Source organism: Brassica napus, chromosome C5, assembly GCF_020379485.1.
Source record: "Brassica napus cultivar Da-Ae chromosome C5, Da-Ae, whole genome shotgun sequence".
Taxonomy (NCBI): Eukaryota; Viridiplantae; Streptophyta; class Magnoliopsida; order Brassicales; family Brassicaceae; genus Brassica; species Brassica napus.
The window spans coordinates 50980266-50991679 of NC_063448.1; the positions used below are offsets into that span (position 1 = coordinate 50980266).

The window sequence follows — 11414 nt, forward strand, 5'->3', positions numbered from 1 at the left end:
ACATACCATAAATCACTTCATGCAACCCCATTTAAGGTGTTAAGCGGGATCCTCCTCCACTCTTGAGGTTTGAGGCAGGTTCAACGTCCAATTATGAATTGGAGAAGGCTTTACAGGAAAGAGATGTGGTCTTGGAGTCACTTAAACAAAATCTTCTACGTGCTCAGGAAATAATGAAGGCGCAGGCTGATAAAGAGAGAAGGGATGTGGTGTTAAATGTTGGAGATATGGTGTATTTGAAATTACAACCTTATCGACAGAAGACAGTGGCCAGACGTTTCTGTCAAAAGCTAGCTGCAAAGTTCTATGGTCCTTATAGAGTTGTGGAACGCATTGGTGCAACAGCTTATAAGTTGTTACTACCTCCGGCGGCTCGTATTCATCCTGTTTTTCATATTTCTCAATTAAAGTTGGCAGTGGGCCAACAGGATCTGAGTGATACGCTTCCTCCTAACTGCATTACGGAGGCGGAAGAGATAGTGGTACCAGAAGATATATTGGATAAAGTTTTGGAAGTAAAGGCGAGTTGGAATTGTTGGTTCATTGGCTAGACAAACCAACTTTGGAGGATTCGTGGGTGTCTTATGAGGAGTTCAAGCAGTGTTTTCCGTCGTATCAGCTTGAGGGAAAGCTGAATTTTGTTGGGGGAAGTATTGATAGACTCAAGAAGGTTTATTATCGAAAGAAGAGAGGCAAAGAAGTGTTGGACGTGGAAGAGAAGGAGAGTTGAGTAGTATTGAAGATTAAGAATGAAGAAGTGAAGAGAAAACTTCTATTTGAAGCGGAGTCTTTGCAGTTATGGTTATTGAGTGAAGAATGGAAGTATAAATAGAAGTGGTAGTTGAGCTGAGCTGATTATGCTTTGATCTTGAATGTATTAGAAGATATGAGTCTTTACTTCACAGTCGCTATGAGACTGGTGATTTGTACTTAGTTCATTATGAGAGCTTGAGTACTTATCACAATCAAAGTGTATCTCTTTCATTGATTCAATAAGAAGCTACGAGCATTATTCAGTTACATAGATGGAGTGTCTATCATTCCATTTGGATGATTCAGACGCTTCTTTGAATGTCTGCTTGGGTAAACAATTTTCTGGCGGGGAGCTGTACTCCCGAGGTGTGAGATGTTATAAACCATGTGAATTCTTAAAGCGGTGAAAATGTATTTACTAATGTTGTCTCAACCCACAAGAACTTTTTTTGTTATTTGGTAATCACCACAAGAATGTTTCTCCATGATTATAATGCGAAAAGAGAATCTGACGGTTGGTAGATGCAAGTCTTCTAAAGGTTTAAAGAGGAATCATACGTTTTTTCCTCTATATTTTAGTTGAAACCTTGTTATAACAACATTCTTCTAATCGGTTAAAGTCAGTTTTAGAGACGCCTATCCGGATATGAGGCTCACACTAGACATAAATTATTTTGTTATGTTACCTTAACACTTTATTTCGTCAAATGTCATTAACACTTTAAGGTTACAATATTTTAGATAAAAAGCAAGCAATTGGATTAAGTTATCGTAAATATATGATAATTTGCGAATTTAATCTTACAATTAGCAAAATCAACACATAGAAAATGATATAAACTCACAAAATAACTAGTCGTCAAAATACGATACTTCAATTCTACTCCCTCTCCCTCTGTTTCATATTAAGTGTCACTTTAACATTTTTTTTCTTGTTACAAAAAGAGTGTCATTTTAGAATTCCAATGCAATTTTCAGCTTAAAATTAATTACAAATGCATTAATTTTATAAATAATTTAATATATCTAAATTACTTTTTTTGTCATCAACTTATACAGACTCATACAGACTATGTGAACCAAACCGGAAGATATTGATCCATGTGAACGACGACGGTTGCTTCCTGACACTGCGTGCTAGGCTATCCGCCTTTGAATTTTGCGTTCTTGGTACATGGGCGATCTCTGATTGGAGGAAACTTTCTTTCAGGGTTTTAATATCTTCCAAATAACTTTCAAAAGCTGGTCATTGTTCTGGTTCTGAAACCATCTTCACCAATTGAGAACAATTCATTGCAAACGTAATATGAAATTGATGTAAGTTCCTCATACATTCCATTGCCCAGAGTAGTGCTTCCATCTCCGCATGGAGAGGAGAGAGACCAGCCCAAACATTCCTCGCCCCCATCAGCCCATCGAACCCTTCTAAAGTACTGAACCAACTCTGTCCAGAGAAAATATCATTCTCTTTCCAGGAACCATTTGTGAAAAACCATCTACCTGGAATTGACGGTAAAGACGTAACCTCTATGTGTGATATTGTCCTCTGTTCATTCACTGTATGTGCTTCAGCCCAGAGTGTTGATTTTGTTTCTGCCAATTTGAGCGTATCCCTAGGATCAATATCCAGATTGCTAAAAACTTTATTATTCCTTCCTTTCCAAATGTACCATAGTATCCATGCAAACTGATGATCATCTAACTGCGGGAAGACTCTCTAGAAAAGATGATTCATGTTTGTAAAAGGAGATCTTGTTGGAAAAATAGCTGGATTTGATGGTATCTTTGAGAGAGCCCAAACCTGAAGTACTGGAGGACATTAAAAAACACATGGTTTATCGATTCCTCGTCAGCTCCACATCTTGCACAACATATATCACCAGTCATCCCTCGCGCTTGCAAATTTTTCTTGACTGCTACACACCATGTCACCAATTGCCATAGAAAATGTTTTATCTTTGGTGAGCACTGTATTTTCTAGCAGAATGACTTCAATACATCTACTGTGGGTCCAAACATTACTGGTGATCTTTCCCAGTCAGGGTAAACCCGTTCTACCTGATATCCTGATTTGACCGTATATTTCCCATTGTTTGTGAAATGCCATCCATCTCTATCTACCATTTGGGTTCTGCTCAGTGGTATGCTTTTTACAATTTTCACATCATGTGGGTCCACTAAAGCCCGGAGTGCCTGCGAGTTCCAATTTCGCAAAGTAAGATCCATGAGAAAATCCACTGTGAGGTCTAGGTAATGATTGTGTTGGTTTTTATTAGCTGGTCTCGGGCGAGTGGTTGGGAGCCAAAAATCATTCCATACAGATATAGATGATCCTGATCCCACCCGTTTGATTAGTCCTTTGCTTACCAGAGATCTAGCAGATGTGATGCTCTGCCAACCATATGACGGAGAGTATGAACGAATCGGTTCTAGGGGTGAGGCGTTCCTGTAATACCGACCTTTGAAAACTCAAGAAAATAAAGTATTGGCTTCTCAATCAATCACCATAACTGTTTACCAAGCATCACTGTGTTGAAGTCAGTGATGTCTTTGCCTCCTTCCTCCTTGCTAACATATACTTTGTCCCATGATTTCTAATGCATTCCTCTTGTGTTTCCCTCTGGACTCCACCAAAATTGGGCTACCGCGCTTGTCAATTTTTTTGCGGTTGCCTTAGGTAATCGATAGCAAGACATCACATGATTTGGTAATGCCGTAACCACTGATTTAATGATCACTTCATTTCTTCCTTTTGTGAAAAACTTAAAAGTCAAACCGTTAACCCTTTTGTTTAGCCTATCTTGCATGAAGCTAAAAACTTGAATATGAGAACATATCTAAAATACTATTGGTTGAATATGTGTAATTAATAAGAATTTTAATACATTTCAATCATTTTCTTAGAGGGGCTATTGGTAAGTGAATTCTCGTTAATTTTGAAAATTTTGAGATTCCATTGTTATTGGTTCTTGGATTTCAAAAATCTTAGTAGAATCCATTGTTATTGGTTTAAGAATTTTCAAAATCCATTCAAATCTCTTGTTATTCAAAAAGTTTAGTTATTATTGATTCTCTAATTATAACAAAATATAGTGTTATTGGAAGATGAATTCTATCATATGTAACCTTGTGATTTTCAAAATATCATATGTAACCTTGTGATTTTCAAAATCCATGTGATAATAAACTAGAAAACAAAATAATTATTCTTACCAAATATCTATTGCACCTTAAATCAAAATTATATGTCCAAAACTATTATTCATTACATTTATATACTTTTACATTTTATAATATATAATTATTTTTATAAATAATTATCATTTTGAATATTAATATTTATAATTACATTTATAAATATTAATAATTTTAAAATAACTGTTTTAAAATATTTTCAATTTTTTTTTTGAATTTCAAAAAAAAAATTGAGAGCCAAATCCTGGGTTACGCGAACAAGCCGGAGTTTAGAAAATATTTTGAAAAAAAATCCAAAATTATTAAAATTATTAAAAAGTTCAAATTTGAAAACATATAATTCGAAATTATAAAAGAAACTTATTTATTCTTAATTTTTATTATTTTATTACTTTTATATATATAAAGCCAAGGGTAAAATCGTTCTTTTCCTTTTTCACGAAATTTGTTTTGGTCCTTTTTCTCTTTGAATGATTCTTTTGTGACAAAAACTTTAAAATGACTATTTAAAAAAAATATCCAATTTTGTATGTATCACTATTATTTTTTTTTAATTGAAAGACAAAAAAATAATAATGCTATATGATTTAGAAAATAAATAAATTATATATTTACTTTACAAAAAGATTAATAGAAAATATGTAATATAAATTCATGAAAATCTATACTAGTCCAAAAACGTTATGATCAAATTTCATAAGTCAATGTATATAAATTTTTAATCCAGATAACTTTTAAAATCTATCAACTCTTAAAATTCACAAACTCTACACAAATTTAAGCGATACGAGCCTAGATAAGTATAAGATAAATGCATGGCTATCAATCACCTTTCCGGTAATTTTGCATTGGGCAATAAAAACCAATTCAATAACTTCCTCCTCACTTCCTATTGAATCGCTCTTTAGAACAAGTCAATTGCTTGTTTTGTTCATATTAAAAATTGTTTGTAAACTAAAAATAGAATCAGCATTCTCCCTTAGATATAGGAATCAATTCCCACCGTCCATATTCTCATATTTTGTAGGACTCATTGACTAAATCTTAAATAACAAAAAAAAAACTTTTTCTCTATAAAAGGAATTGTGTTAGATTTTCCTGATCATAATTCACCAACTACTAATTAATCAGACATGAAGATCATGCCGTTGATGTCCGTCGCCTTCTTCATACTCTTGATATCATTTCTGGATCCGATCAAAGCTCAAGGTATCGTTGGCTGCGACACTCAACTTGATAAATGCATAACCGCGATGAATAAAAATGAATGGAGTCTCGTGCAAAAAGACTGTTGTCCCAGACTGAGAAAGACAGGCCCTCAACAATGTATGTGTTTGTTATTTAAGTACCCTTCGCTTAAAGCACCTGCTATGAGGCTTATCAAATATTGTCAAGCTCCAACTCCCAAGTGCTAAGAGATTAATATACAATACATTAACAACATTGTTTCGATCGAGCTCGTGGACTAGTTGTGTTGCCATGTTATAATCGTATTTAAACATGTTTTTAATATATTCAAGGTTTCTTTTGTTATATCGTATGTCATGACATCCCTAGTTGCAGCTTTTCCCGTCTACAAAACGATTTGTTCATCTATTTTTTGGCATGTGAGGACTCTTCTTTTGCCAAATATGTGAGGACTCCACCATCATCAGCCTTTGGTTTGTAAATGATTTTTTTTTTATTTGCCAGTATTCGGAACATCACAACTTGGCATCGGATATGAAATATGTGGGACCATATTTCTAGATTAATTTTAATAAAAGACTGATAATTTGGGTTTCATGTAACCTATGTATAATAGTTTATTAAAATATTTGGAGACCAAACGAATGTTTCATCCAGCTATTCATAATCAACCCATAACTTCTTATGACACACGAGCATATATATATAACAACTTCGTTACACATGGTCCAAATACCAAGAGAAGGATTAGATTTACAAATGTAAGAGATAGCGAAACTCGTATTCGTGAGGCCTTACTTCTATTAATTTGTTCAAAGACGACTCACTTTGCTTCTTCAGCCATTCCATTGCTGTTTCCTTGAGCTGCAAGCAACGTTGTCCTGGTGGTAGCTGCCTGCATATCCACTCAACTAATGTCCCTTCATCATCTGCGAAATCACGAAGACGCTTGTGCAAGAATCTCGGAATCACAATCTTTTTCCTCCCCGAGATACCTATGGAGGCTTCTAAGTACTCGGTTCTTGCTTTGATTAGTTCGTTCACCACATCTTCTGCTGTATAGACTCTCAACTATATCATGCATACACAGATTCTTTGTCACTTTAATAACTCTGAAGAAACACTTATCTAACCGCACGCATGGAGAAAAAGAGTGAACTTACTGCAGGCGAAGACCAATCTCCACGACAAAGCACGAACATTAGGTTCGGTTCAACGCATCTGAATCCGTACCGTTTGTGTACATCAGTACTTAGAGCTTCCAAGGGTTTGCATGGACTATGCAAGATGGATCCTTCAATATCTAGGGCAGATAGTTGCGTGCCTCCCACGTCAATAGTTGCCTACAACACAAGTCAATGTGATTTAACTATGAGAAGTTTAACAAGATGACTCTTCTTGTTATGTATTAATTAAGTACCATTTTGAGAATGGTCAGTAGTTTCTCCTTTGATGAAGGTAGTCCATGTTCCAAAAATCCCTGCAAAAAAAAAATTCATGTTTTCAGAACTTGGTTTCAACTAAAGATGTATGTCTGAGTTCTTGGAGCTTTGTTACATTCATGACGCATGCGTTGTAGGTATTGATCCAGAATGTCATCTTTTTCTTGTGATTCAAGAAACTCAGATCCACTTTGCTCAACTTCTCCTTCAAAACCCTACACATGTGTGTGTTTTAAATGAAATCTTCAACAAGCAATGGATATTTCACGATCAAAGGGTGTAGTACTATTTGTAGTAGCGGCCCTTCTATATCGTAGTAACAATCGAAATATAGTCTCAACAGATAATTAAGAAGGAAGATGACACTGAAGTACCTTAGATTGACAAGAGAAGTTGAGCAATCAGATAGACGGCTAACATCAATGCAAGTTCGAGTGATGTGGATGAAGTTCTTGTACTCTCCAATGTCTCTGATACAAGTCCCCATCACAACTCCATAAGGATCAAGATTTGATGCGTTCTGCCCATACACTGATTTGCGTTTGAAAGAAGCGTTCTTCAGGTGTGAGAGGCTCAGCTTTGAAACCGTTCTTGACCCTTCTCTCTCTCGCGATGACTTGTTGAGTTCCAAATAGATTCCCATCAAGCACTTCAACAGATCTTCTGATACTCCATTTGGTGTCGTCTCTTGCCCTTTATTGCTATCTTGCATTCTTGAAAAAGTCGAAGAACGGTGTCTTGGTGAGAAGGGATTGCTCATTTGAACGTTCTTGATATCTTGCATTCTTGAAAAAGTCGAAGAACTGTGTCTTGGTGAGAAGGGATTGCTCATTTGGATATCCTTGAAACCATGAGGATCTTCACAACTCTGTAACTTGGATCTTTGTTTTAGATCCTTAGATCTCATCTTTGGAATGTCACTGTCAGGTTCCCAAGGAAGTTGATTCTGCCTTTGTAGAAGTTTCTTAGGAGTAGTCATCATCATCATCCTCTCTTCTCTTTCATCATATTTGGCTTCAAGTTCTTGATTCACTTTCCTCTCACTATACGCATCATGTTTCAGGTCTTGGATTTGTTTCTCGAGGCAGGTTATCTCTGCCTCAACCATAGTAAGCTCCTCTATTATATCTTGAACCTAATTAAACAACCTCAAAATCATGTTTCATTTCTTTGTTCAAACATTCAAAACGCAGAGTTTTATCTATAAGTAGACTTGCCTCAGGAGGAAGAAGCAGTAAAGAGAGACGAGGCTGAGACATGACTGGTCCAAGAAGTATACCACGTAAAGCCTTGTTGAGTGCTTGCTCCTCCTCTAGCTCCCCTTGCATTTTCATCACATCTCTTTGAAGACGAAGTTTTTGTTTCTTCTTTAGCAACCCATCACTCTTCTCTTCTTCGCTCTTTATAGATGAGTTTTGACTTACTTGGTTTTGCAATTGCTGGCGGTTTAGACGGCGATGATGATCAAGAAGATCCGCTACACTTTGTTGACCTTCAAGTAAGTCTTCAAGATTCATTTTGTGGTTTCTATGGAGTCTTAAGAAAATATGGTAAGTAACTAACCATGTGTTTAGTGAAGCTATATAAATGAGATCAATGTGGGAATATTAATTAGATCATAAATAACAGTCGTGCCAGCAATTAAGTCATATGATGTTTCATGCATTGGTTTGGTATTGTTTTTAGGATTAGGAGAAAGTCATCATGATCGTGAAAGCCATTAACACAAAAAGAGGATTGATTCAGGTTACAAAGGGAAGATTTTAATTTAAAATAAAAAACGAAACCACAACATGGCTTTACTATATTTTGTTTGACTCTATAAAAGTTTTGATTGGTGACATGAGTTATATTTTATTTGAGTCATGAGTTATACTGATAACTCAAAAATTATTGCCTCTTTTGTGAGGCTTTACTGTAATATCATGGACCCGCTCAATCTCATCACTGTAATCTTTCTATTATACAATCTTGAAACCACTAGGACCAAAATCTTGTCACCCATTTTAAACCCGTATCTTTTGAGTCGAATCCTTCGAATGGTATTGGATTTTGTATAGGTATGATATTTGTCCAGGACATCAGAGACGTGCGGCTTCACAAACTTGAGACTAACTTGGGATCATTCCAAGGTACATCTGCAGTAAAGGTATTTGCTTCTTCTTGACATTACCTTCATAACATCTCAAGAGTCAAGAGTGTGATTATACAAACAGCCATATTAAAAATTAAAATGCAAGATCCCTAATGTATCGGCAATGGAAGTAAACCTAGTCCGCCCGTTTGTGAGAAGAGCCTTTAAAGCGTTTTATAAGCATTACAAGCCGGAGGCTAATGCATACAGAGACAGTAGAAGTAGTAGACAACCTCGTGAAGCTAATAATGAACCAAGGGTAAAGCCATTCACATTGCCCACGCATTTTCTTGTCTTTTCGTCTTAAAAGAAATCTAACACAAACCTCAACTGTGTTTTACAGAGACCTCTAAGGTAACAGTAAGGAGTTTAGATGTCCTTGCCTAAGTGAGAAGAAGTCAGGTATCTTCTGTGCCAATATTTATAGAGCTCCCTGAGAACTAAGAACACCCAGAGCATCTATCTTTGTGTCTTAATATATGCCTTGATTCTCCTATTGTGAATTGAAGATGAATTCCCATAATGTTGCATTTCAAATGTGGACTAAACCAATGTCAGAACAATATTGAGCAGCACCATATTTATTTTCAAAACCTATCAACCCTAGGGCGAAGTAATAATTTAATTATGAAAAGTATATATCAAAATTGAACTACTGATGAACTTGAATCAGTCATAGGGGACATTTATGATGGTTCTGTCTTCTGAAGGACTAAGTTTTATACATTCTTAATACTAGTTATATGTTTACCCGAAACGATAATTTTCTCTAATGAGAAAAACTGATGCCTTAATAGTCTGCCTTTTTCAAAAGGAGAAATACAAATTGGATCAAATTACTAGAAGATGTGACAAATTAGATCCTGGTAGTTGATTTCTATCAAGACTGATTCAAGAAGCAAAGGATGTAGATTATCGTAATGCTTTGAAATTGAGTCTGCATCAATCAAAGAGCGAGGAATGTTACTGTTACACCCGTCACCTCCAATCCGGAGAACAGCGGGGCACCAACAATATCTCGTATAATAAAAGCCCATATACCCAATTACACTCACCCAAAGCCCAAATAAAAATCTGAATAAAAAGTTCAGTAGCACCAATCCGTCCAAATATCATATACTCGTCAGTCTCACCTGAAATGGGGAAGAGAGAGGGGTGAGTAACGGGGAAGTCACTCAGTGAGGTATGGGATACTAAACCCGAAGTCCATGGACCCGGACATAGCACTCCGAATAAATATAATTTAATCCTAACACGTTGCAAACACGGTATCTAAAGTACCCAAAGATCACACAACAGTCCTAGCGAGGTGCACACTCGCTGCCCACTGACAGGTCAAAACACCACCGAATATGTGCTCGGTAACACACGCCCGTAGACGATTTATCGACCTCGAAGCCTTGGCACAGCAGGTCGACTAAGCTGTGCCGCAGCATACACCACACCCAATGTACTGGTCTCCGGCCGACACACAGAATTACGTCTCCATGGTCGGCTAACACCCAAATCACCTCAATATACTATATACATATATATTATCAATTATAAATGAACAAGCACTGTTGAACCATCTAACACCCTAGTTCTGGTTTAAGCAAAGAGCCTAAAACTAAATAAGCAATGATAGACTTGATTTCACACAGACGGAACACATTAGAAACAAATTATACTTATTCGAGGTCCTAAGCCGTGTAAGAGAAGTTCGGGAAAAGACCCTCACCTTGGGAACGGATACACCTCGTCCAATAGAACTCGGTTTAGAGTTTCACGACTTGAAAATATTACTTCATGTTATTGATGGTCTTCAATGAAACGTGTTCCATGACTCTTCTTACACCTTCTTTGCACGTGGTGGAGAAGTAAATCCCAAGAGCAAGTTGGTTGGTGATTAACTACACACATGCAAATACATGCAAGGGCACGATAAGAGTTTGTGTCACAAAGGTTACTTGCAACACAAGAAATACAGAAGTGACCACTTAACTAACACGACTTGGGATCACGATAATGGATCTTACACTCCGACGACGTTGGCTCCATCAACGGTGACTAACGGTTTATGGCAGTGAGAATCGGTGGTCGGCGGTGATGAGATGGTGACTCCGTCTTAGCTCGTTTCTTCCTCACGTCTTATGCTTCTCAGATCATAATATCGTGTCAACCATAAAACAATGACGATTGATCTTTGACGATCAGCCCATAACTCAAACGTGACGTGGTGGCTCCGGGACAATGAACAAAGGTGGTGATATCACAACGGTGGCTCTCGGTGCTGGATTGTTCATGGGGCACGGACGGTGGCTGGTGATGATGAGATTGACAAGGGTATGGGTTCGCTGAGCATAACATCTCCATTGGCGGCGCACGTCTTTAGGTTTTAGGTAGGAGGAGATATTTACACAATATATAGTTGCAGAATATTGGTCAAAATCGAGAAAGGTTAGGGAAATTATAACTAAAATTAAATCCCACCGGTTTACCCAAAACCGGATCGTTACAATTCTCCCACACTTATAAAGAATTCGTCTTCGAATTCAAATCCTGAGCCCGTTATCCAATACCATCCTGAGAAAGATTTGGATAGGTAATCATCATCTGAATCTCGATTTTTCTCCTCCTGGATCTTGTCTCTCTCTCTCAACAAACTTTGACGAACATGGTCTTCATTATCTGAGCCGCTTTTTACTTGCCGATTCATAATC

At 36.9% G+C, this 11414-nt stretch overlaps 2 protein-coding genes across 2 annotated transcripts; both read right to left on the bottom strand.

The window, feature by feature from the left end:
* Positions 1-5129: 5129 nt before the first annotated feature.
* Positions 5130-8095, bottom strand: LOC125587342. Its single transcript, XM_048757603.1, has 3 exons — positions 7796-8095; positions 6694-7713; positions 5130-6616 (listed from the first exon to the last, which is right to left on the bottom strand). Exons 1-2 carry the CDS (start codon positions 8093-8095, stop codon positions 6811-6813), a joined length of 1203 nt encoding a protein of 400 aa, XP_048613560.1. The 3' UTR covers positions 5130-6616; positions 6694-6810.
* On the bottom strand, positions 5890-6801 carry LOC106433409. Its single transcript, XM_013874236.3, has 4 exons — positions 6694-6801; positions 6557-6616; positions 6300-6479; positions 5890-6207 (listed from the first exon to the last, which is right to left on the bottom strand). The coding sequence occupies exons 1-4, from the start codon at positions 6799-6801 to the stop codon at positions 5890-5892; spliced, it is 666 nt and encodes a 221-aa protein (XP_013729690.2).
* Positions 8096-11414: the final 3319 nt, after the last annotated feature.

Coding starts and splice junctions, on each gene's coding strand:
- LOC106433409 (XM_013874236.3), bottom strand. CDS start 6,801: ATGTGTAGGGTTTTGAAGGAGAAGTTGAGCAAAGTGGATCTGAGTTTC. Junction 6,480..6,556: donor TACTGACCATTCTCAAAATG/GTACTTAATTAA, acceptor CTTGTGTTGTAG/GCAACTATTGACGTGGGAGG. Junction 6,208..6,299: donor GAGATTGGTCTTCGCCTGCA/GTAAGTTCACTC, acceptor TGCATGATATAG/TTGAGAGTCTATACAGCAGA.
- LOC125587342 (XM_048757603.1), bottom strand. CDS start 8,095: ATGAATCTTGAAGACTTACTTGAAGGTCAACAAAGTGTAGCGGATCTT. Junction 7,714..7,795: donor TACTGCTTCTTCCTCCTGAG/GCAAGTCTACTT, acceptor TTGTTTAATTAG/GTTCAAGATATAATAGAGGA.